This window comes from Schistocerca piceifrons, chromosome 2 (assembly GCF_021461385.2).
Source record: "Schistocerca piceifrons isolate TAMUIC-IGC-003096 chromosome 2, iqSchPice1.1, whole genome shotgun sequence".
Lineage (NCBI taxonomy): Eukaryota > Metazoa > Arthropoda > Insecta > Orthoptera > Acrididae > Schistocerca > Schistocerca piceifrons.
Window position 1 is genome coordinate 478,433,708 of NC_060139.1, and position 27,153 is coordinate 478,460,860.

The following is a 27,153-nucleotide window of genomic DNA, read 5'->3' on the forward strand; positions in this document are numbered from 1 at the left end:
GTGAAGAGAGTTTCCAATTCAACAGCAGAATTCTCTAAATGAGGTAACATTTCTTCACCAGAAACTGCACACTGATAGGGCATGTGTAAAAATGTCTTCCATGGACAAAGAATATTATCTGAATGACAGGATGTAAACTGTAGCAGACTGGAATTTGTAAATACCAAAACACAATGAGCAGCAACAGCTGTGCATGATTACTGATTGTTGCCACTTCAGTGTTAGATTATTTCCATTTATTCAGAAGAGAAATTACAGAGTTGTCAAACAGGCCACTGCTATCATTCTAAGCTATATAAAATGAAATGTCCAAGAAAATGTAAATAATTTGAAAATCCTTGGATATGACATTGAAGTAGAAGATAGGACACAGGCTATTTTGACCCCTTTCACTGTTCTAGTGTTAAAGAATCACTTGGCACTATTCATAGAATCTGCAGTTTTTAATATATGTAAATGAAACATTGCACAAAGTCAGTAAGATTTCAGAAAAGTTACTATTTCAGGTGAGTTATGGCAAGTCTAACAATAAAGTTAATATCAGTGATCTCTTGAGGCCATGCCCACATCGTCTCCAGCTGATATATGGGACACCCACCTTTTATCAATCTGACAAACACTTCTGGCAGGTTTTAATTTATCAGTTATGAAGGCCTGGGAGAAGCTTCAGGATAGCATAAAATAACGTTGTAGACATAATTTATATGACCTGAGGATGCACCTAAATTGGGGTGAAACTGGTCACCGTTTTAATAAAAAAATCTTCTACATGCAAAGAGGTGTTTTTGTCTTCCTATTATAGAAACATACTACTACAACTGAGGACTTAAGTCTTTTTTGCTTACTTAAGAGTTTGGTGCTGAAGTTATCATCAGAACTCTCCACTTCTGAATCAACAATTATGCCACCAAACCGATCCTTCTTGCCTTTAAAAAGATTGCAAGTAACTGTAGATGAATCTGGAAGGCTCATATTCCTTACTGTTGTTCCTGTCTTCTTACAATATTTTGTCTGAAGTTCCCTGCAAAAATAAACTGCCAATATATGAGGACTGGAAATAGAACAAAATAAATGTTTTCACTCATTATTTTAAATCTTACGTTTCCTCCAGGTGTTAAGTGTTAAGAGTCTGATTGCACATGCGTAAGAAAATCAAAAGTAACCATGAAAAACTATTTTATTAAACACATTTTTGTGGATGTTTTTAAAGAATTATTACTAAATCTATTAAGACAGATTAATGTGTGTGGATGTATTACAATACTCTTAAAATCATAAAGTGAGATAGTTAATACATATAAGTACAGTATGTTGTCATTAGGTTTATGTAATAGGATCATACCATTTAACTACAGCATGAATAGAGTGCAGGCAGTATAACCACTAAAACCATGTGAATAGAAAACACTGTTGGTTGGCCAAAGTGAAAGAAGCTGAAATTCTCCAAAACTTATAATGCGAGACAGTCATTAACATGACCGAAACACAGCTTAGCTATGACTATATGTATTCTGCAAAATCTTTATTAATATCAGACAGGAATACTGAAATATTCCTTTGGGGGGGGGGGGGGGGGGGTAGAAGGAAAAAGGTTCTACTAGTTGAAAAGCAGAGTTCTTCTACAACTGATGTTAAATAAGTTACCTATCTGAGCATGAGACTGCAGTGTGATGATGTAAATCACCCCACTAACATTCACTTCAGGCCCCTCGACTAAGGGAGTGTGCACAATGAAACAGTATCTTTGGAAAGGGGAATAATTACTAAAGGTGTACCACAAGGACCTTAATGGGAGCTGCCAAGAAGGAGAAATAGTTCTTTTTGCTGATGATGAAAGTACTGTGATCAGTAAATTCAACACTCGAAAATGTAAATAAAAATTTATTGAGAATTAATAACTAGTTATCTACAAATGGACTGTCATTGAATTTAGATATAATACAATATATGCAATGTAGTAAGTAAATCTAATCTAATCTAGTGCTGCACAAAGCCAGACTATACCACACCTTTAGAAATAATGCATGGCAGAAAATGAATACTAGTAAATAGAACATAATATTCTAAATTCTTACTGTCTCAGTCATAAAGAATTTTGTTTTGTGGAATACATACTTCAGCACATGTCTGGTTTAGTTCTTATTTAAGAAGCGGAATGCAGGACGAATGAATAATACAAAGGGGGGGACAATAAAATCTTCCCGGGGAGAAATTACAATGGAAGTCCCACAGTGTGCAATCATTGGCATACTACTGTTCTTGCTTTCTGTTAATTATCTGTGACTTTATTTGAATCAGGAGGCAGAATTAGTCCTGTTTGCAGATGATACAAGCATTGTTATGAAACCAAGTAAAGAAAAATTAACAGAGAAAATAGTAAATTACTTTTTTGTGGAAGTTACTGAATGGTTTAGCTTTAAACTCCAAAAAAACACAGCTCATACAGTTTGTACTGTCAAAAATATCCCTCGTGCTAGTAACCTAGTATACCAACAATATATAAAAAAACTCAGCAGAAAATTTTAAGTTCTTAGGTGTCTATACTGATGAAAACTTAAAGTAGAAGAATCATATACTACATGTGCTAAAACATTTCGATTTGGCTACTTTTGTCATACGAATAGTTGTCAGTTTTGGGGATATAGAAGTCAGCAGGTTTACATATTTTGCATATTTTCATCCAGTGATGTCTTGCAGATAACTCCTCACTTAGGCAAAAAGTATTTATTGCGTAAAACAAAGTAATTACAATTATATGTGGGATTCACATACATACATATTACAGGTATCTCTTTAAGCAACAGGGTATATTAACTACAGCCTCATGTAAAACAAAAAATGCAGAAAATTGTGGCTATTAGTGCAAATTATCAACATTAGTTGAAGATTAAATAAGTGAAAATTGGTGCCTAAAGGCTGAGGTTACTTTACTAAATAAAAGGTGAACAAAACTGATCAACAGTGCCTGCAAAATAACTGAAGGTCTAAATCAAAAAACCAAGGAAAGCTTTCCAGCCATTATTACACAAAATAGGCATCAGATTCTTGACGAAGCAGTGAAGGTTGCAGTGTTTAACTCTGTGCAAACTAAAAACAACTGTTCAAACTATAAAAAAATTACAGTGATAAGTACGTAAGACAATTCCTAACCTCATGTGCTGCCTTAGCAAGTGACCAGAAGGTACAAATGGTGTAGCTAAAAAACAATCAAATAGTGGCATCAGACACTTGAAAGTGACACTCAGTAAGTTGATTGGAACTAAAGTAATTGTTGTTAACATTCTACAGACATGTGATCGAATAGAACAATCTCTTGTGATCTAGGAAGTGCATAAAACAAAAATAGGTTTAAAACAATTTGTAATAAATTTTACAATTTGTCCCTGGTACATGTCACCAATATAGGCAGGGAACTGTACACAGCTCATGGTATGCACATGGATAGAAGAGTTAAAAAGATTGACAGTAGATTAATTATCATAGAAATTACACAAAACTTTACACAAAATCATGTAAATAAATGCATGGCCCAAGCCACCCATGGCCCATCTGGCACATAAACAGCAACAACTGGCAAGCCAAGGAAACTTGTAAAGCCTGCAGGACAGCTTGGTAGCCCTAAATCATCCTACACAGTCCAGCAGGAGATACTCAGCCCTAACACAGCAAAACCATGATGATCCGTCCTTCAGTAATCCAAAGACCCGATCATCCAGCACGTGTTGGAAACTATCAAGTACTTTTAACTTGGTGCTGTTGGCAGTACAGTTGGCCGCTTTCAAAAAACACTGGAACCATTTAGTATGGCACCTCACTGAACGATTTTTCTCATGGAGATGAGCCAGCTGCATTGTTAGTTTTGTAGTAGTGTCAACAATTCTTTGTTCACTAGACAATAATGCACAGTACTTATATTTGCAGCTATGTTGTGCAATTTTATTTAGTATTTGGCAATTTTATTTAGTATTTGTTCAACAAAGTCACTGAGCAAATAGTTCGTACACACAGTGAATATGTTCTCCAAGCAGTACTAAAATGGCAAAACGCAAATATGTGATGTTGACAATCCATTACGAAAGAAATTGAATGAAATTTTACACAACACCGTGTTAATAAATGGACTGCCATGGAATGGCACAACCTGCCCAAACAGGATCTGGCACTTAAACAGCCACAACTGGCAAGCCAGGGAAAGTCATAAAGCTTCCAGGGCAGCATGGTTTCCCTAAATTATCCTATATGGGCCGACAGGAGATACTCAGCCTTAATACAGTAAGACCACAATGATCCATTCCTCGCTAATACAACAGACCTCATAGTCTGGCACACATCAGAAATTTTCATGTATTTTTAACTCAGTGCTGTTGTCAGTACAGTTGGACGCCTTCAAAAACATCAGAACCATTCGGTACGGTGCCTGGTCAGTAATAATTGCCTGCCTCATTGAATGATTTTTCTCGGCAACATAACCCAGCTGGATTGTTAGTATTGTGCTAGTATCAACAATTCTTCATTCACTAGACAATAATGTACAGTATTTATATTTGTGTTGTGCAGTTTTATTTAGTACTTGTTTAAGAAAGTCACCATGCAAACAGTTTGTACGCACAGTGAATATGTTTTCCAAGCAGAGTAAAAGTGCACCTAAAACAACACAGATATGCGACATTGACAATCTACTAAAAACTGGACTACATACGAACACCAGAAAAAGGTGAGAATCAAAACAATATTATGAATGAATTTAATATCACATCTTCAACCATACATGATATTTAAAAAAACAGCAGCTTCAAAAATGTGTGTCACAATCGGCAAACCCTAAAGAGAAACCTAAGTTGGAAACTCTAGATGAAGCTTTGTGTAAATGGTTCAGTGCAAAGAGAACAGGGGGGAAGCCAATAACAGGGTCTACGTTAATTAAAAAGGCTAAATTTTTTCACAGGGAGTTAGATCTGTTCACATATGATGTTCTTTCATTCTCAAAGGTGTGGCTTCGTAATTTCAAAATTCATCATGGCATCTATAAACTAGACATTTCTGGCGAAATTTAATCTGCTGATGGGCTGCTGCTAATGAGTACAAAACAACATTTCAAAAGCTTTTTGATGGGCATAAGATGTTCCCACACAAAATTTACAACACTGATGAGACTGGCATGTTGTGGCAGTGTTTGCCAATTCAATCTTGGCAGGAGCTGAGGAGTCCAGTGCACAGGGTTTTAAAAGAATACAGACAGAATGATCATCTTAGCAAGTGAAAATGCTTCAAGTGATCATAAACTGCCTTTGTTTGTGACTGGGAAATATCAAAACCCAAGACCTCTAAAAATGTTACACATGTGCAGGCTATTTATTGTGCATGGGCTAGTGCATGGATGAAAGCTGAGTTGTTCAAAGACTGGTTATTTGACCATTTTGTTCCAGTTGTGAAAGAAAATATAAAAAAGGGGCTACCAGCACATTCTAAGGTGGTTCTCATTCTTGACAACTGCCAAGCTCACCCCATAGAATCAGAGCTTGTGTCAGGTAATATTTTTGCACATTTCTTCCTGCCACTAATCAAACCCACCGGCAAAGGGGTCATGCAAAATTTAAAGTGATATTATAAAGGAATGGTTGTGTAAAAGCTGCAAAACTGAGATTGCAGTGTCCAATAGTTCCAACACAATTTTAACATTACAGACACTATTTCATGACTGCAGTTGCTTGGATCTCTGTGAAAAATACAACATTGCACTGAGATTGGAGAAAACTGTGGTCTAAACTTGCCAAAGAAGCTGAGATGGAAAGCGATGTAAATGATGATGATTTAACAACTGATCACTCTGAAATTGTACGAATGATAAATTCTGCTTCTGTTAATGAACCAAGTGTGTTATCAGCAGAAGAAGTTGACAGGACATGGACAAAAATGAAGCTATCAAAGAAGAAATGACCGACAATGTAATATTACAAAGCACTTTCAACCCACAAGAGGCAATAGAAACTGGCAGTGACAAAGAAGAAGGAATGTCTCCAACTTGCATCTCTTGGGTTTGGTTACTGAGACCTTAAACACTTTTGTGAAATTCGCTAAGTATAGCAAACAATACAACGCTTCTAAATTTCTGAATCTGCATATCATACAAAATAATTTTTGTCAAAAAACAGATAAATCCAAGAACAAGTTACCATTTCTGCAATGTTCCAGAGGGCTCAGAAGGAAATTTCAGCTAAACCATCAATAGTAGTTACCAGACAGACATATTCTTTACCCTCAAAAATGTCAGATATCTGTGCTGCTCCTAAAGACAATTAAAGTGTGCCAAATTCTTGGTATTAGTTTTTATTTTATTAATTAGCTTGTTCTTGATCTTCTCAAATTGATTTAATACAGCATGCAATATTGGAGCTGTAATTAAGTTTTGTTTTTACAGAAAAATAACACATACTTTTATTTTTTTACAGTGTTATCTCTCCTGTTGTGTTTAATAAATACAGTCACTTGTATTTGTACGTTAAAAATGTAGGTTTTTGCTTATATCCCTTTTTAAACCAGTTTTCTTAAACATAACCTTGCTCGGGGATCTGTGAATGACAGATTATGAAATATGCTGGATTATCAAGGTCCTACTGATCATTACGGCAGAATTTTTGCAGTCTTAAAAACAAACAGTCTGGTAGAATGGCACATCCAATCAGTGTTCAGCAAACCAAACTACTATATGTAAGTTAACAATAATACTGTCTAGACATGCATCAAACGAATAGGACACTTATTCATTTTTAAGGATCTTCATATATTAAGAAACATTCTGGAATCTTGTTGCTTTGAATCTTCCATTTCAGTATTAAAATCCACAGAGATAACAAGTTTCATTTTAAACTTTAAAAAGACACTTAGCTACTAACTACAACTGTTCAAAAAATACATTTATATTTCCATTTGGAGACCTATATAGGCTAATGATTATTATATTTTCTTCTATCAGTCTTATACTACTAATGTCAGAATTTATTCCTGAACAATATAGTGTCATGCCTAATTTTGAAACTTTTAGATCATGCTTGATTTTAATTTCAGCACTGCCATTTTTCTGTGTTTCCTACACATTATGTCAGCTACAACGTATCCTTGAGGAACAAAAGCGTCAACTTGATTTTCTGTTAGCCATTGTTCTGACACACATATCACATCTACATCCTTAATGCTACAAAAACGTTCCAGTTCTAATAGTTTATTTTTCATACAGTAAATATTAACTTGCAGCAACATAAATATTTTATAACTATTCTCTTTCTTAAGAGAGCACTCATTTGCATGTGGCATATCCGTATTACACACACTAACTGTCTAAGTTGGAGCTATTGGAATGTTTACTTCTGCCAAAAAAGCATTTCCAGCATCACTCTTCGCCTTGATAAAAATCATTACTGTTTCGTCACATTGTAGGCTTAATTCTAGACACACTTCACTTTCATCTTTCAAAGGTATAACTTGCTTAACACCTTGCTGCATGTTTGATTTCATATGAACTATATCTGAGATCTTACAACTAAAATAATGCCTTTCCCAGTCTGTTGATGTGGAAACCACATACTATATGAAATATTTTCCATATTACGCTTATATCAATGTATGTTGGATAAAAATATCAATGTATGTTGGATAAAATATTCTTGGTTTTTAAGCTGCCCCAATTTGAATAAAATACTAAAGTTCTTGATGGTTAATGGTTCAAATGGCTCTGAGCACTATGGGACTTAACTGCTGAGGTCATCAGTCCCCTAGAACTTAGAACTACTTAAACCTAACTAACCTAAGGACATCACACACATCCATGCCCAAGGCAGGATTCGAATCTGCGACCGTAGCGGTTGCGCAGTTCCAGACTGTAGCACCTAGAACTGCTCGGCCACTCTGGCCGGCTCTTGATGGTTATCTCCACCATTGTTGTCATGAGTGAAAATGCCTAACTACCAGGGCCTGTACTGTTCTCCACTTAAGGATACAGGGTACTTTTCCGGTTCAATATTATGTAAAAATCAACACCTATCTTTCAGGCGCTGTTTATAATGTATGTTTTACAGTTTGTTTTTTTTTGTTGATATCAGGTAATGCAGCACACTTTCTAAACAAATTAGAAGTATTTTTGATATTTTTGAACCTGATTAGAGTGATTTGAAAAATTACAACAAAATTGATGCAATTTTTTTCCAAAATGCTTCCTTAAATTGAGGTACCATTTAACCCAATGTTATACATTTGAAGGAGACCAAAATTTTACCAGATATGCATGACATGATAGCTGAGGTACTAGACCTATTTAATTCCACCTATTATGTACATTACAATGATAAAAAATATCATGTCTTACATTTTAATTTTTATAATTTTTTCCTAATAAAAATATTATTTTTTCTATAATTTAGTTTATTCTGCAATAAAGCTTAGCTCTACGAGTCCAATTAAACTGTGCCTCAGAACATTCCTGAAGCATAGTTGTCTTCCTGCAGCATTTCTTCATCTTCAAGCTTCCTCTTGGCATTCCTTTTAGCATTTCTTGCTTCTTTGGTAACTTGAAGAGCGAATCTTTCAGTGTCATGCATCCGTTGTCTGTCACACAGAAGCAATTGATCTTCCATATTAGAGCCATATTTTATGCCTAATTTCTCAGGACTTCCAACCTTCCTATCACTCCATCATTGAAACATATCACTGCATCTAGTACACCAAATTTATTGCAGGACCTACACAGAACAATTAATTTTGATGCAAAACCCTTCCTGCTACTATGTTGTTCAGTTATTTCCAGACAGCCTACATCATCACATTGTTTACATTTTGCCACTCCCTTTATCAAATAAGATAAGATGCCCACATCAACAACAACAAATCCACTACAAACAGTGTTATTGTTAATACAAAAATTCGAATCACCAGGAGGTGTGCCATTTGGGAGTTTCTTCCCTGAAGAATTGATACATATGTTACTTTCAACAGTGTGGCTTGCTTTGTTTGTGAACAGGAATTCCCTTTTATTGAGTTTCTTGATGTAAATATATGTAGCACTTGGGCAACAAACATTCAATAACATATGAACAAACTGCTTCAGCAAAACAAAAGTAAATGCTAGCTAAGATAATCATTTACAGACACTAGAAACCTGCACTGTTACCAGCATATACACTGTATCATGCATATAATTGCTGGAAACAGAAAGTTCACAGTTCTTTTCAAAATAATACTGGTTTCTGTAACAGAGATAAAGGGGCGAGGCGGCAAACATGATCGTAACTTTAAAATTTGGTATATATATGTCATTTTTCATTTGAAACCCTATAATGTATATGTCAATGCAATCAGGAAAGACTATAGAATTTAATAAATTCATAAAAAATTGATTGTTCCATCATTTATAAGTACCTTGTATCCTTAATATGGGCATGATTGCAGCATCTAACAGCAATCAGAGAGGGCCATAATGACGCCTGCATGGAAGGCGAGATGGGCAACTCTTAGCAGCTCTGGCCCACCGTGGGGCAGATTAATGTCAAGTGGTACAAAGGGCCAGCACACCATGTGAAACTGCTGCTCCCACCTCCCTATAAGTGTCAATCATCCGTCTTTGCTTTCTTTTGATATCCAATGCTGCGCCCATGCCTACTAAATGTGTATTAGAGTGTACCTCTGGTCTCTCTTAAAATTGCTGCTGTTTATTCTAATCTCAGCTGCCTCCTTTGCAATGGAATCCCAATATGTTGATAAATGTGCCAAGACTCTCATCTTTTCAAACTATATTTTGCATCTATTTAGCAGGCAACGGTCAGCTATGACTGACTTGTCAAGCTCCCTTTGTTTCATATGCCACTTGTGCTCAGTACAACAATTTGAAACTGCGCAAACAGATTAACCCATATAGCTGCTTTCACATTTTCAAGGGATGCCATACACACTAGGCGCACAAAGAGTGATGTTGTCTTAAACAGGTTACAGCATATCTCATGTTTTGGAGGCGAGTTGGAACACTGATCTCAGTCCATGTCTCTGTAGTATATGTCATAACTTGCTGCTCGTTGGTCCACAGTATGGCTGGAAAACAGCTGGCTTTGCCTCTTCTCTTGATTCACAAGCGGTCCTTCATCACTGGCACCTGAAAGTATTTTTAATGTATCCCTTCCTGTAACCATTCTCTCTCAACATGCATCTCAAATCCTGCATTCAGACTGTATGTGATTGTCATTAGAAATAATCTTTGGACTGTGTACTAATGTGTTCAAGGCTGCTTTCTTGTGTACCAGATGGTGAAAAGCCAAAAGACTCCGAGGACATAAATGTATGTTGCATTTTTTAAATTCCCTGCACACACTTTGCACAGATTATTCGTTTTTTTCTATTTCCTTATTCAAATGGGACTAATTACATAGTTTGTGATGATGGGACATAGAAAAAACGATCACATTCGTATTTCTGAGTATGTGCAGCCTTTGTTTATGGGAAATCATGAAATCTTTCGCACTGTTCTTTGCTATGCTGTTTGTCCCCACAAGACAGACAGAAAAGTCACTACTGTTTAGCCCTGAAATTTTATCATGACTGAGTTCAACTGCTGCCTTGAAATTTGTGCCTGGTTTTACCATGCTGTTGATCTCATGTCTACGTACACTTTGTAGTTCAGAGGCTATCCCTTGCCCTTGGGTATCAGCATAAATGTCAATTTTACACATACCTGTTGTGCGAAGATCACTGTTATGTGGTCTATAATTACTACAGGTACTACAGGTCATTCACAAGTTATATGTCATTATTTTTATAAACAAGGGATGGTGATACCTGGCGAAAACTTCTAACATCTGGTAAATGAATACTGTTTACATTCATGTTATGTTGGTTATTTCATCACGGTGAAATTCTTCTCTCTCATCCTGTTTGCACCATCTTTGATCTAGTGACATGGTTCCACACTGTTCACAGTTTATGTTGATTAAGACAGAAACTAGAAGTCACCTCTTACAAATCATCTTAAAATTATAAGCTCTGCAACTTTTGAATTATGGATATCAGATTTTGGGTTATAGACTGGCAAAAAGTTGACTTTTGCTACTTTCATTCTTCAATGTCTTACAGCATCCTATTCTGGAGTAAATCATCATTAGGGAGAAAAGTATTTGTTGCAAAGAAGCATGTAACAAGGATAATAGGTGTTTGCATTTTAATAACTCATGTAGATAGCTCTTAAAACAGTTGTGTGTACTGGCCAACAGCCCCACAGTACATTTACTTCCTTATGATCTTTGTTGCTAACAATCATAGTTTGAAACAACAGTAACATTTGCAAATATAATACTAGAAGGAGAAATGATTTACACTATCCATCACTCAGCCTTAGTGCAGCACAGACAGGAATTACGTATTCACCCAAAAAACTCTTTGACCACTTATCCAGTGATATAAGGAATTTAACAGATAATGAAATTAACTTCAAACACAATGTGAAATCATATCTGCTTCAAAGCTCTTTCTACCCATACAAGTATTACTGAATATCCAGTACATAAATCACTGTATGTATTTAAAAATACAGTGTATAACTTAAAAAGATCATATACATGGTCAGTGTGTTACCACAGTTTTCACTGAGAAAGTATTGTGAAAAAAGTTTACTGTAATTATTATGAAACTGACTCATTCCACATCATAGTGACAAGTCACAATTGTGATCTATGGGCCTTCAGTCTGGCTAACCTGATTGAGTTGGTAATATGCTACAGGTACCCTGGATGTTTCTTTCAACTGCAGAAAAGGTTAAGTGATGTAGGAAAAGATATTTTTGTATTAAAAATGTGAGAGACTCAGATGATCTGGGGGATGCAAAGGCAGTATGTGTGTTCGGTCGAATGTCATATTCAGTCTTAAGATGATAATGTAGTTGAACTGTCTGTAGCCTTTCTGATTATTTGACACTACCCACTAATGAGGTAGATTTCAAAAACTGAAAGTACACTCCTGGAAATGGAAAAAAGAACACATTGACACCGGTGTGTCAGACCCACCATACTTGCTCCGGACACTGCGAGAGGGCTGTACAAGCAATGATCACACGCACGGCACAGCGGACACACCAGGAACCGCGGTGTTGGCCGTCGAATGGCACTAGCTGCACAGCATTTGTGCACCGCCGCCGTCAGTATCAGCCAGTTTGCCGTGGCATACGGAGCTCCATCGCAGTCTTTAACACTGGTAGCATGCCGCGACAGCGTGGACGTGAACCGTATGTGCAGTTGACGGACTTTGAGCGAGGGCGTATAGTGGGCATGCGGGAGGCCGGGTGGATGTACCGCCGAATTGCTCAACATGTGGGGCGTGAGGTCTCCACAGTACATCGATGTTGTCGCCAGTGGTCGGCGGAAGGTGCACGTGCCCGTCGACCTGGGACCGGACCGCAGCGACGCACGGATGCACGCCAAGACCGTAGGATCCTACGCAGTGCCGTAGGGGACCGCACCGCCACTTCCCAGCAAATTAGGGACACTGTTGCTCCTGGGGTATCGGCGAGGACCATTCGCAACCGTCTCCATGAAGCTGGGCTACGGTCCCGCACACCGTTAGACCGTCTTCCGCTCACGCCCCAACATCGTGCAGCCCGCCTCCAGTGGTGTCGCGACAGGCGTGAATGGAGGGACGAATGGAGACGTGTCGTCTTCAGCGATGAGAGTCGCTTCTGCCTTGGTGCCAATGATGGTCGTATGCGTGTTTGGCGCCGTGCAGGTGAGCGCCACAATCAGGACTGCATACGACCGAGGTACACAGGGCCAACACCCGGCATCATGGTGTGGGGAGCGATCTCCTACACTGGCCGTACACCACTGGTGATCGTCGAGGGGACACTGAATAGTGCACGGTACATCCAAACCGTCATCGAACCCATCGTTCTACCATTCCTAGACCGGCAAGGGAACTTGCTGTTCCAACAGGACAATGCACGTCCGCATGTATCCCGTGCCACCCAACGTGCTCTAGAAGGTGTAAGTCAACTACCCTGGCCAGAAAGATCTCCTGATCTGTCCCCCATTGAGCATGTTTGGAACTGGATGAAGCGTCGTCTCACGCGGTCTGCACGTCTAGCACGAACGCTGGTCCAACTGAGGCGCCAGGTGGAAATGGCATGGCAAGTCGTTCCACAGGACTACATCCAGCATCTCTACGATCGTCTCCATGGGAGAATAGCAGCCTGCATTGCTGCGAAAGGTGGATATACACTGTACTAGTGGCGACATTGTGCATGCTCTGTTGCCTGTGTCTATGTGCCTGTGGTTCTGCCAGTGTGATCATGTGATGTATCTGACCCCAGGAATGTGTCAATAAAGTTTCCCCTTCCTGGGACAATGAATTCACGGTGTTCTTATTTCAATTTCCAGGAGTGTATTATGTCCAAATCTATCTTCATATAAAGGAAGAAAATAGCACTCAACCAAGTACACCTACTGTCTTGGCATCTAGTCAACTAGGAAACAAAGACTGTTGCACTCTCAGTTCAAAAGAGAAAGTGCAAATGATGACAGCCAAAAGTCAGCAGAGATTCGTGCATTTGTAAAAAGATCGATGTGTGAAGCATGCAGCTAGTAGCAACATCATATGTTAGCAAAAGGCCTTTCAATACCAGAGAAGGAAAGTTGCTACTCACCATATAGCAGAGATGCTGAGTCACAATAGGTACAATAAAAAGATTCACACAATCATAGCTTTCGGCCATTAAGGCCTTTGTCAGTAGTAGACACACATACACACACGCACACACACACTCACGCAAATGCAACTTGCACACATGTCTGCAGTCTCAGAGAGCTGAAACTACACTGACAGTGTAGTTTCAGTTCTCTGAGACTGCACATGTGTGTGCAAGTTGCACGTGTGTGTGTGTGTGTGTGTGTGTGTGTGTGTGTGTGTGTGTGTGTGTGTGTGTGTACTACTGACAAAGGCCTTAATGGCCGAAAGCTATGGTTGTGTGAATCTTTTTATTGTACCTATCGCATCGTGACTCAGCATCTCCGCTATATGGTGAGTAGCAACTTTCTTTCTCTGGTATTGTTACGTTCCAAAAGGTCTTTCAGAAACATAAGAAAATTTTGGTCACATGCAAAATCACTAAGCAAGTTGAAGATTCCAATCCAGACACTCGTTGATTACTCTGGTGTGGTAATGAATGATAGCAACAGGAAAACTGAAGTTTTAAGTTTAACTTTTAAGAGTCATTTACACAGGAGGATCATTAGAACATACTGTTGTTTGACCATCGCAGACTCCCACTTGGAGGATATAGGAATTAGTCATTCCTGGCGTTGTGAAACAACTAAAAAGAGTTGAAAACAAATAAGTCACACGGTCCAGATGGAATCTCAATTTGGTTTTACAAAGTGAGGAGCCAATGCCGTAGAGTACAAAGAGTGATCTATGGCACTGGCCCCTCACTTTGTTTGCATTTGTTGCCAATCTCTCACCCAGTGCAAAGTCCGAAGCGGCTGGAAAGTGTGGAGGCAACTCCTGCATATAAGAAGGGTTAAAAGGACAGGCATGCAAAATAGTAGACCAGTATTAATATCAGTCCATTGCAAAATTCTTGAACATATTCTCAGTTAGAATATAATGAAGTTCCCTGAGATGGAAAAGCTTCTGTCCATGAATCAGGATGGTTTTAGAAAGCATTGTTTGTGCTCTTCTCTTAAATGACAGCCTGTGAACCATGGATGTAGGGCAACAGACAGATTCCTTATTCTTATATTTCCAAAAAGTGTTTCATGTGGTGTTCCACTGCAAACTGTTAATGGAGGTACGAGGATATGGAATAGGTTCCCAGATATGTGAGTGGCTTGAAGAGTTCTTAAGTAATAGGACTTAGTACATTGTCCTTCATAGTGAGTGTTCATCAGAGACAAAAGCATTGTCAAGAGTGCCCCAGGGAAGTGTGATGGGGCTGCTCTTATTCTCTATATACATAAATGATCTGATGGACAGGGTGAGCAGCAATTTACAGCTGTTTACTGATGATGCTGTGGCATACAGGAAGGTGTCATTGCTGAATGACTGTAGGAGGATACAAGATGACTTAAACAAAATTTCTAGTTGGTGTGATGAATGGCAGATAGCTCTAAATGTAGAAAAATGTAAGTTAATTCATATGAGTAGGAAAAACAATCTCGTAATGTTTGAAAACAGCATAAGTAATGTGCTACTTGACACAGTCAGGTAAATTAAACTTCTATTTAAAAGTGCAAAGTGATATGAAATGGAACAAGCATGTAATGAGTGTAGTTGGGAAGGTGAATGGTCCATTTCTGTTTGTTGGGAGAATTTTAGGAAAGTGTGTAAAGTAGACCACATACAGAACTCTAGTGCACCCCACACTTGAGGGGGTAGTACTAGAGTGTTTGGGATCCCAACCAACCATGGATTAAAGAAAGACTTCAAAGCAATTCATAGGTATGCTACTAGATTTGTCACTGGGAGGTTCAGTCAACTTACAAGTATTATGGAGATGCTTCATGAAATCAAATGGAAATCACTGGACAGAAGATGGGATTCTTTTCATTAAACACTACTGAGAAAATTAAAAGCAGCATTTGAAGCTCCATTTTCGAATGAAATAACAGGAAAGGAAAAGTTGACTAGTGGTGGAACAACGTATCCTCCGCCATGCGACATAAATTATGGTACTACACACAACCTGAGCACACATAATATAATAACACGCCTAATAAAATAACATAGGTGATACTCAAAGATTTATCTATTTTGTTAAACTTGGAACTAAACACTGTTACGTTACCTAGTACACACATTTAGTGTAAATCAACTTTTTCAACTGGCAGTCACTGAACTAACAAAGCGAGATGTCTATAAGAATTTAATTATTCTGTTTGTGCACCACTCACCTTGTGGTTATTGGAGACTTTCTTAATCAAATTAACTAAAGTTCTAGTAACAGTCTCAGCCCCCAAAACTTGCATAATAATACGAGGAGACATGAATATTAACACATGTGTTTAGGTTGAAATTAGTCATAAATTCCTAAACATTTTGAGCACTTTTGGCATGGCACAAATGTTAAAAGCTGCTACTAGTGATGTGTTGTGCGCTGCTGGAGGTACAGTGAAAACACTGAAAGGGTAAACAGTGAAGAATAGTTTTATTAGAATATTAAAGAACATGAAAAAAGCTCCTTCGTGGTGTCAGTTGTTTACGAGAAAAGCCAATAATGAATTAGTAGATGGAGGCTGAGATGAGAAGATGAGAAACAAATGTTCTAGTTTAAATTCACTAAGTTGGACATTTATAAATTCAGTGATGATTGTAACTTAGAAATGTTCTGAAGTTAATCACAATATCAGTACTTAGTTGGCAAAAGGCTGAAGTCTGAAGAAGTAAAGTCACTTGGAAGGACTGGAAGATAAAAAAGCCCAGTGACCGCCTGATGACAATTCCTTAGTGAGCTTCTGATTGGTGGGCTGTGGATGTAGCAATGCAGCAGCTGGCACCTGGTCCAGAGAGGTCACAGGGATAACTGGCACAACAGCTGAGACTGAATAGCCAATCAGTGGTTGAGCGCCGGCCTAAATAATGTCGTGGCGCACGGATATGGTGCGAGCTGCTGGTGAGAATATGACACGTCATAGGAAAACAGTGCCCACAATTACAGTACTGTGGTTGTAGAAGCACACACTGTTGGCAGCAGGCTTGATGCTTCTACCAGAGGCTCTGGTGACAACAAATTGGTATGTTGCTATTATTGTTGATGTTATTATCTGGGACAGTTACCAACATGCAGGCTGAGCACGGATCATTGTTTGGTTAGCAGGTGTGTATGCCTGTCACAGCAGACAGTACCTGAAATGTGGCCACCCACAAGACGTAAGTGTGTTGCACGTTTGCCAGCTGTTGTCTCCTAGGAGGTACAAAGCAACTAGGGTATCAAAAAATTCAACATCTGTTTTAGACCATGCACTTACAGATATTGTCAGGAGAAATTGGATTTATAAGAAATCTCACCTTCATGATCATTACTGCCAGATAACAAAGCTAAAGACAGGCTTGGCAAAACCTGCACCCACAAAAGGATCCTCTCAGACTGTAAAAAACATCTTTCTTCTAGGGCACTGTCAAATGAAACCAGGAATTAAGTGTAAATGGAAAACAATGTAAGTGCTACAATCTCTAAATCCTGGACATTGTTTAAATAAATTTTTTAGAAGAAATTATTAAAAGTAGCCATTCCCACAACAGCAGCTACAGAAAAAAGATAGATAGCTCTGTGTATTAGAAAGTCCACCCAGACACTTAAATTTCTCACTTCTTTATGAAAGTACTGCACTAATCCACAGTTCCTTGATTACTGTTACTAGTATAAAAATATACAGGAGGGTACTGTTTGCTGCAAAACCATCATTCATTGGCAAAATAATATATAATTGGCAAATATTGCAAATGACTATTTCTCTGGGATTGCAGAGAAAATATAAGAAAATCTTCCTAAAACACATGTAAAACCTACAATAATATACACAGGAAGTATAATGATTACACAGGTCTGCTACATAAATTTTTTTTTTCAAATTTATTAAGTGATTTTTATAGTGTTTTCAACGTTGATTTCAGGAAAAGTAGTGAGAAAATTCCATCGTGTACAGTTATTTCACAAACTGATTGTCTAGTTTTAGCTTTTTTCAATTTTTCAGCACTCTAATAAGTTTGAATTTTGGTTTTTAGGATCTCCATAAACTGTTATTTAGCCATTTTTATACCAGATACATGTAAAATAAAGAGTAATTAGGAGAAATCAGCAGTATTTTCATGTCGGTGCCTGTTTGTCACGCTGCCCCTTCCCCACCATCACCAAGCAGTGAGATTCTGCTATTGTCCTTCAGGTCACAGTACCTCTTCACTCTGTGCTGTCCATGTGTTGTTGTTACTAGTAGTGACTGTTTTCTTGTGTTGTGAAGTTGTTTTATGGACAATGGCTACCACAGGATGTATAAACTTGCCAGATTGCTTCTGCTACACTCGTGGTAATTATACCATTAAAAAGCAACAAAGAAATATTTCCAATTTTGTTGGAAAAGTATATTTCACCTATTTTGGTATAAAGTTAAGTGATCAAGATAAGCCTTGGGCCCCACACAAAATTTGTTCACTGTGTGTTTAAGAAATGAGACAATGGTTTCAATGTATAAAGCAGTTCTTATGTTTTGGAATACCAATGGTTTGGAGGAATCCCAAAAATCATAGTGATGACTGCTATTTTCGTTCTTGCAACATATGAGGTTTCCATTTGAAAAACAAAAAGGATATTTCTTACCCTAACATTCAATCAGCCATTCGCCCTGTTCGTCATGTACCTGAAGTACCAATACCCTCTCGTCCAGATTCTTTGGATGATATAGATGGTCATGAGCCATTGGCTCAGCAAGGTGATAGTGAAGAAGACAGAGATTGCTACGATCCTTGCACAACCGATCCCATTCCATTCTCACAACCTGAAGTGAACGATTTAGTTACAGACCTAGGCCTTTCTAAAGAATTGGCAGAGGTTTTAGGATCTAGATTGAAAGATAAACATATGTTGGCTCCAGGCACATCCCTTTCTTGGTATTGATTGAGGGAAAAGGAGTTTGTATCTTTCTTCTCTCAAGAAGTTGACCTGGTGTTTTGCAGTGATGTTCCTGAACTTATGGCATATTTCAAAATAGAATACGCTCCTGATGAGTGGAGACTTTTTATTGATTCTTCAAAAAGAAGCCTTAAAGTAGTACTTCTACACAATGGCAATAAGCATGTTCTATACCAGTTGGACACTCAGTTCACTTAAAAGAATGTTATGAAAACTTTGAACTGGTTTTAAGCAAATTCTATATTCAGACCACAAATGGACACTATGTGATGATTTAAAAGTGATTGCAATGCTGCTTGATCAACAAAGTGGCTATACAAAGTTCGCTTGCTTTCTCTGTGAATGGGACAGTAGAGACAGAAAGCAACACTACACAAAAAAAACTTGGCCCTTGAGAAAAACCTTACAGGTAGGGCTTAAAAATGTTGAGAGGAAAAGCCTTGTGGATCCCAAAAAGGTGTTACTTCCACCACTTCACATTAAGTTGGGGCTGACAAAATAATTTGTTAAGGCATTGCCAAAAGAAGGGGAGTGTTTCAGATATCTTTGTGGACTGTTTCCTGGTTTATCCGAGGCAAAGCTAAAGTACGGAATCTTTGTCGGACCAGACATTAGAAAACTAATGACAGATCCCAACTTTGTGGACAAAATAGAAATAAAAGAAAAGGAAGCACGGACTTCTTTTAAATTAGTTGTTACCGGTTTCCTAGGAAACAAAAGAGATCCAAACTACAAGACAATTGTCACAGACATGCTCGACAGCTTTAAGAAGCTGGGCTGTAAACATGAGCATTAAGGTTCATTTTCTCCACTCACATCTTGACTACTTCCCTGCAAACCTTGGTGATGTAAGTGAAGAGCAGGGTGAAACATTCCACCAAGACATCAAAGGTTGGAAATAAGATATCAAGGAAGATGGAACATCAACATGATAGTGGACTACTGCTGGATGATAAAAAGAGATGAACCTCAACGAGTCCACAGCTGGAAAAGCAATAAAAGAAGCTTCGACAGAAAGTGAGAGTGTTATTGTAAGGACTTATGAGCTTAAAGATAAATGGAGAAATGTACTGGAAATGTAGTTTAGAAAATAATTTATAAATAAAATAAAATTTTATGTTGTTGTTGTGGTCTGCAGTCCTGAGACCGGTTTGATGCAGCTCTCCATGCTACTCTATCCTGTGCACGCTTCTTCATCTCCTTGTACCTACTGCAACCTACATCCTTCTGAATCTGCTTAGTGTATTCATCTCTTGGTCTCCCTCTACGATTTTTACCCTCCACGCTGCCCTCCAATACTAAATTGGTGATCCCCTGTTTGCCTCAGAGCATGTCCTACCAACCAATCCCTTCTTCTAGTCAAGTTGTGTCACAAACTCCTCTTCTCCCCAATTCTATTCAATACCTCCTCATTAGTTATGTGATCTACCCACCTAATCTTCAGCATTCTTCTGTAGCACCACATTTCAAAAGCTTCTTTTTCTCTTCTTGGCTAAACTACTTATCGTCCATGTTTCAATTCCATACATGGCTACACTCCATACAAATACTTTCAGAAACAACTTCCTGACACTTAAATCTACACTCGATGTTAACAAATTTCTCTTCTTCAGAAACACTTTCCTTGCCATTGCCTGTCTACATTTTATATCCTCTCTACTTAGACCATCATCAGTTATTTTTCTACCCAAACAGCAAAACTCCTTTACTACTTTAAGTGACTCATTTCCTAATCTAATTCCCTAAGCATCACCCGATTTAATTCGACTACATTTCATTATCCTCATTTTGCTTTTGTTGATGTTCATCTTATATCCTCCTTTCAAGACACTGTCCATTCCGTTCAACTTCTCTTCCAGGTCCTTTGCTGTATCTGACAGAATTACAATGTTCTCAGAAAACCTCAAAGTTTTTATCTCTTCTCCATGGATTTTAATTCCTATTCCGAATTTTTCTTTTGTTTCCTTCACGTCTTGCTCAATGTACAGATTTAATAACATCAGGGATAGGCTACAACTCTGTCTCACTCCCTTCCCAACCACTGCTTCCCTTTCATGCCCCTCGACTCTTATAACTGTCAATTTCATTTTTGAGACGTTTGTATTCCTTTTTGCCTGCTTCATTTGCTGCATTTTTATATTTTCTCCTTTCATCAATTAAATTCGATATATCTTCTGTTACCCAAGGATTTCTACTACCCTCGTCTTTTTACCTAATTGATCCTCTGTTGCCTTCACTATTTCATCTCTCAAAGGTGCCCATTATTCTTCTACTGTATTCTTGTCAATCGTTCCCCAATGCTCTCCCTGAAACTCTCTACAACCTCTGGTTCTGTCAGTTTATCCAGGTGGCATCTCCTTAAATTCCCACCTTTTTGCAATTTCTTCAGTTTTAATCTACAGTTCATAACCAATAGATTATGGTCAGAGTCCACATCTGCCCTGGCAATGTCTTAAAATTTAAAACCTGGTTCCTACATCTCTGTCTTACCATTATATAATCTACATATACAACCTTCTTTCATGATTCTTGAATCAAGTGTTAGCTATGATCAAGTTATGCTCTGTGCAAAATTCTACCAGGCGGCTTCCTCTTTCATTCCTTACCCTCATTCCATATTCATCTACTACATTTCCTTCTCTTTATTTTCCTACTATTGAATTCCAGTCACCCATAAATATTAAATTTTCTTTTCCCTTCACTATCTGAATAATTTCTTTTATCTCATCATACATTTCATCAATCTCTTCCTCATCTATGGAGCTAGTTGACATATAGACTTGTACTACTGTGGTAGGCGTGGGCTTTGTATCTATCTTGGCCACAATAATGCGTTCACTATGCTGTTTGTAGTAGCTTACCCACATTCCTATTTTTTTTATTCATTATTAAACCTACTCCTGCATTATGCCTATTTGATTTTGTATTTATAACCCTGTATTCACCTGACCAAAAGTCTTGTTCCCCCTGCCACCAAACTTCACTAATTCCCACTATATCTAGCTTTAACCTATCCATTTCCCTTTTTAAATTTTCTAACCTACCTGTCCGATTAAGGGATATGACATTCCACACTCCGATCCATGGAATGCCGTTTTCTTTCTCCTGATAATGACGTCCCCCTGAGTAATCCCCGCCCAGAGATCCGATTGGGGGACTATTTTACCTCTGGAATATTTTACCCATGAGGACGCCATAATCATTTAACCATACAGTAAAGCTGCATACCCTCGGGAAAAATTACAGCTGCAGTTTCCCCCTGCTTTCAGCCCTTCGCAGTACCAGCATAGTAAGGCCGTTTTGATTAGTGTTACAAAGCCAGATCAATCAATCATCCAGACTGTTGCCCCTGCAACTACTGAAAAGGCTGCTGCCCCTCTTTTGGCCTCTCAACAGATACCCCTCCATTGTGGTTGCACCTATGGTACGGCTATCTGTATCGTTGAGGCACGTAAGCCTCCCCATTGATGGCAAGGTCCATGGTTCATCAACGTTGGAAAAAAATGTGATAAATTGCCTAAATGTTGTTGTTATACCCAAAAATACTCCCTTTATTGTGAGAAAACCTGACACAATAGGAAAAAATGGATTGCATGACTACATGACTGAAAAGTACATAAAGTTCAGTTATAAAATTTCAAGCAACTTTCAAAAAATATTTTTTGTGGACCTGTGTTATGTTTCCCACAATAGAGCTTGAAATCAGGATGACAATGCAGAAATTAAAAAAATAATAATAATAAGTCAGCAGCAGGGGTTGATGAGGTTACAGTCTTTGTTCTGAGATGTGCACAGACAGAATACAAGAACCATTGACAAACACAATATATGAGTCACTCAGTCCAGGTACTCTTCCAGAGTACCTAAAGTTTGCACAAGTTGTGCTCTTGATAAAGAAACCATTGACAAACAATATATGAGTCACTCAGTCCAGGTATTCTTCCAGAGTACCTAAAGTTTGCACAAGTTGTGCTCTTGATAAAGAAAGGAAATGCAAAGTGTATTCAAAACTATAGGTCAGTTTCACTACTGTCTGCATTATCAAAAATAACTGAATCAATCATGAAAGAAAGACTAATGAGTCACATGAATAAATACAATCTTTCTATCAAAGCACACATTTGTTCCGAAAGCAGGGGATGTGCAATATAAGCCATTACAGAGATAAAAGTAGTACTTTCAGCTCTTGACAATGATGACTGTGTTTCAGACACATTCTTAGATGTTTCCAGGGCTTTTAACACTGTTGACCACACAATATGACTAAACAAGCTACAAGCACTAGATGCAAGATGAATAGCAAACAAGTGGTTCCAGTCTTACTTGGGAAACAGGATGCAAAATGTAGAGACAGTTCACACACTTGTTGATGATAGTCTTAGTAAAACAATCTTCAGAGAAGAAACTTATAAACATAGGCATTCGTAATGGTAATGTATTGGGTCCAATTTTGTTCCTAACTTGAGACAACTAAATATCTCAAAAAAGATGCATTGTATGAAAATAATGTTCTAGGCGAATAGTTCATAAAGAGGGTACCTGTCTGTGCTACAACTGGTCACCTCCTACACAGCCTTCATTTGTGGACGGAGTCAATTTTGTATTTTCAAATGAGAACCACTTTTTATTGCATATTCAGATTCTACACCGAAATACATATGCAGTTTACTCAAATCACTGTGGTAGAAGGTGCAATAATTGACAAATATCAAGTGTGCCTGTTTTTGTGATTGGCAACTGATGCATCTGATTCTACTTTTTTTTATGTTGTAAACGTAAACCTTTGTTTTCTAAAGGGTGATATTTATGTTCGAAATTTAATTTAATGTTGCAAATATGATTGTACAGTACAATACAGTTACTCACTTCAATGTCTAGTTAGAAACTACACTGATGGAGAAAAAATCACACTATCACAAAATAATTAATGTACAGTAATGAAATTTTGGGAATAAATTTGTCTAGGTGCATATTTAAGTGATTAACACTGAAAGATCACACATTAATTTTAATTGTGAGATAAGACATAGCAAATGTTAAATGGTGGTACTTTAATAACTGGAGTAACTGCCAGAATGTTAAATACAACCATCCAAATGTGCCTGCGTTGTGTTTTACAGGTGCCGGATGTCAGTTTGTGGAATGGAGTTCCACGCCTATTACACTTGGTCAGTCAATACAGGGACAGTTAATACTATTAGTTGATGATGCTGGACTTGTCATCTGATGACGTCCCTTATTTGCTCGATTGGAGGCAGATCTGGTAATCATGCAGGCATAAGCAACATATTGACACTATGTAGAGCATGTTAGGTTACAACAGCAGTATGTGCACAGTTGTTATGCTGTTGGAAACCATCCCATGGAATGCTGTTCATGAACAGTAGCACAACAGTTTGAATCACCAAACTGACGAACAATTTTGCAGTCAGGGTGCATGGATAACCACAAGAGTGCAACTGCTGTCACACGAAGTCACAACCCAGACCATAACTCCAGGTGTAGGACCAGTCTATCTAGCACACAGACAGGTTGGTTGCAGGCCCTCAACTGGCCCCCTAACCAACACATGGCAACCACTGGCACTGATGCAAAACCAGCTTTCATCAGAAAACACAACAGCCCTCCAACAGGCTCTTGCTTGACATGACTAAAGTCACAAATGGTGGTGGTTTGGGGTCATTGGAATGCACCATGCAAAATGTCTAGTGCAGAACTGTCCTGAAAGTAACCACAAGCTGTGATGTGGCCGCGAGCAGAACAGTGATTCACAAAATGTAGAATAAATTTCTTTATTTCCGTCTGTGATAGAATACCTGTTTTGGTCAGCAGTGGCCATCTTCAGATTTGTTTTAAAAATATGTCCTAATATAATGAAGCTATAGTGGCATCATCAAAATATTGTGTTCATCTTTTGACAAAATCATTTTGGCTTCGTAATATTAGTATGTGTTTTTAAAACAGATCTGAAGATGGTCACTGCTGACCAAAATTGGTTGCCTGAGGACTTAACAAGTTTGTGATCATAAATGGAAGTAAAGAAATTTATTCTTGAAGCTACCAATTTGTAACAATTTGTTGTATCACTTTGGTGCCAACTAGTGCTATGTGGCCACCCAGAGCCCAGTCTTCTTGCAGACACACATTCTCATAATGACTGCTGCCAGCAGTCATGTACTGTGGCTACATTCCTGCCAAGTCTTTCTGCTATATCATACAAGGAACATCCAGCTTCTCTTAGCCCTACTGCATGACCTCGTTCAAAATCAGTGAGGTATAGATAATGGTGTCTTTGTCGCCTTAAAGGCATTCTTGATTAACATAAACTGACTATGTCTAATCTTAAAGGTAACTAATGCTCAAGTACCATTACGCTGTGTATTTAAAGCAAACCTTCAAAGTGGAGTTACTACACCACTCTTATGCAATGCAAAATTTTTATGTAGATCACATCTTGCAGACGTAGAAACGGAGCTACCAACTTTCATTTATGTTGTACATTTCCTTCTTGGTGTTGCAACTTTTTTCCATCTGTGTAAGTTTAGCATGATACATGAATAACAGCATTGATGTAACGGTTTTCTGTTTTCGTGGGGATGCTTGATATCAGTGGGTCCCCTTGCCTCTCACCGCTTGGGTGCTAGATTTTAGTGAGTATCCATGGCAAGTGTACCTGTCACCAACACTTATGGACATTTTACCTTATCACAATGGTTGTGGTATGTATTCTGCTGGTAGCTGTGTCACAGCCAGCATGAGACTTTTGGTGGTTAGATGGAAACACATACTGAAATCAGTCACTCTGATGGCAGGATTTGTGGGTGGCCACTGAAATCAAACATTCCAATGGTTTTGGGACTCATCACAATCAATCCCTTAGGGAACAGAAATCACATTACCATACAAGTAGATTTCTGCCAGAGATGTCAATGTGTAGCCATATTATGTGTATTGTACAATCACATTAGCAATACTCAAGTAATGTTTGAACATCAATAGCAACAATATGTTAGTTGCAAAAACAGGCACAATTGATATTTGTCGATTACAGCACCATCTACCACAAATGGGAAACAATCACATGAGTTATTCATATAGTTTTGAGAGTATTGGCACAACAGAAACTGGTCAGTACTTCTGGGGATGGGGGGAGGGGTTCTTTACCATCCTTATTGAATATGTGGATAATTTATGAGATTTTGAATGACTCTGGAAAAACTCCATATTCTAAACATTTATTAAAAATAAAACTTAGTGGCTTACTTATCAAGTGAACTGTTCTTTTAATGACATAGTGAGACATCCAATAGCAGTCCATAATTTTGGAACTAGATAATTCGGAAACAGTTTTACAGACTTCATCTGGCTTGGATTTATCCCAATGAAATAAATGCTCTTCCAGCAGCTGGGGACCAAGCAGATGTGACAAAGCAGTCATTCAATTCTCCTGGATCAAGCAGAGGTTGACACTAATAACTTCCCATGCTGCCTCATACTTATTTGGAGCACCTTCTATGTACCTTTCACAAGCTGGCTTGTATGAGCTTAACTTTGTAATACTTTTACTTCTAAGGTAAGCACTGTAAACAAAATCCCTTTGCTCAGCCCTTCAATTATCCTCACTTTTATTTTCTCTAATTTCTGTGAGATCCTCAGTTATTTTTTGTATTTTTACATTTAAATGAGGAATTAACCTTAATTCGTGGAGAACATGAATACCATAAGTCTCCATATTTTTATTTTTTTTAAAGGTCATCAAAATAATTTACAACTGCAGTTTTACCTCTTTACACACATGTAGAGAATCCCAATTTGCATTCTTCAGCTTGTCAATAAATAACAGAATGTGCTCCTCTCTCTTTGACCATTACACATGCCACATTCAATTCATTGGAATAAGTTGGTTGCTTATGATAAAGTGTTAAAAGCAATGGACCATCATCTGCAAAACCTCCACTAGCCACATTTCCTCTCTATGTAATTTAACAATAATACTGTCTAGACATGCATCAAATGAATAGGACACTTTTTCATTTTTAAGGATCTTCATATATTAGGAAACATTCTGGAATCTTGTTGCTTTGAATCTCCCATTTCAGTATTAAAATCCACAGAGATAACAAGTTTTGCTTTAAACTTTAAAAAGTCACTTAGTTACTAACTACAACTGTTCCAAAAATACATTTATATCTCCATTTGGAGACCTATACAGGCTAATGATTATTATATTTTCTTCTATCAGTCTTATACTACTAATGTCAGAATTTATTTCTGAACAATATAGTGTCATGTCTAATTTGGAAATTTTTAGATCATGCTTGATTTTAATTTCAGTACCACCATTTTTCTGTGTTTCCTTCACATTATGTCAGCTACAACATATTCTTGAGGAACAAAAGTGTCAACTTGATTTTCTGTTAGCCATTGTTCTGACACACATATCACATCTACAACCTTAATGCTACAAAAACATTCCAGTTCTAATAGTTTATTTTTCATACAGTACATAT

At 37.9% G+C, this 27,153-nt stretch overlaps 1 protein-coding gene across 4 annotated transcripts in view; it reads right to left on the reverse strand.

The window, feature by feature from the left end:
- Positions 1 to 27,153, reverse strand: part of LOC124777373 (nucleoside diphosphate-linked moiety X motif 6) — a 110,612-nt gene that overhangs the window by 70,211 nt on the left and 13,248 nt on the right. For 2 of the 4 annotated variants that reach the window (XM_047252757.1, XM_047252760.1), the window contains exon 2: positions 846 to 1,021. In XM_047252757.1, coding sequence (XP_047108713.1) covers positions 846 to 1,021 — 176 coding nt within the window. Of the gene's footprint in view, positions 1 to 845; positions 1,035 to 3,150; positions 3,197 to 9,408; positions 9,446 to 27,153 lie in introns of those variants that run through there. The other 2 variants (XM_047252758.1, XM_047252761.1) reach the window with 2 other exon arrangements.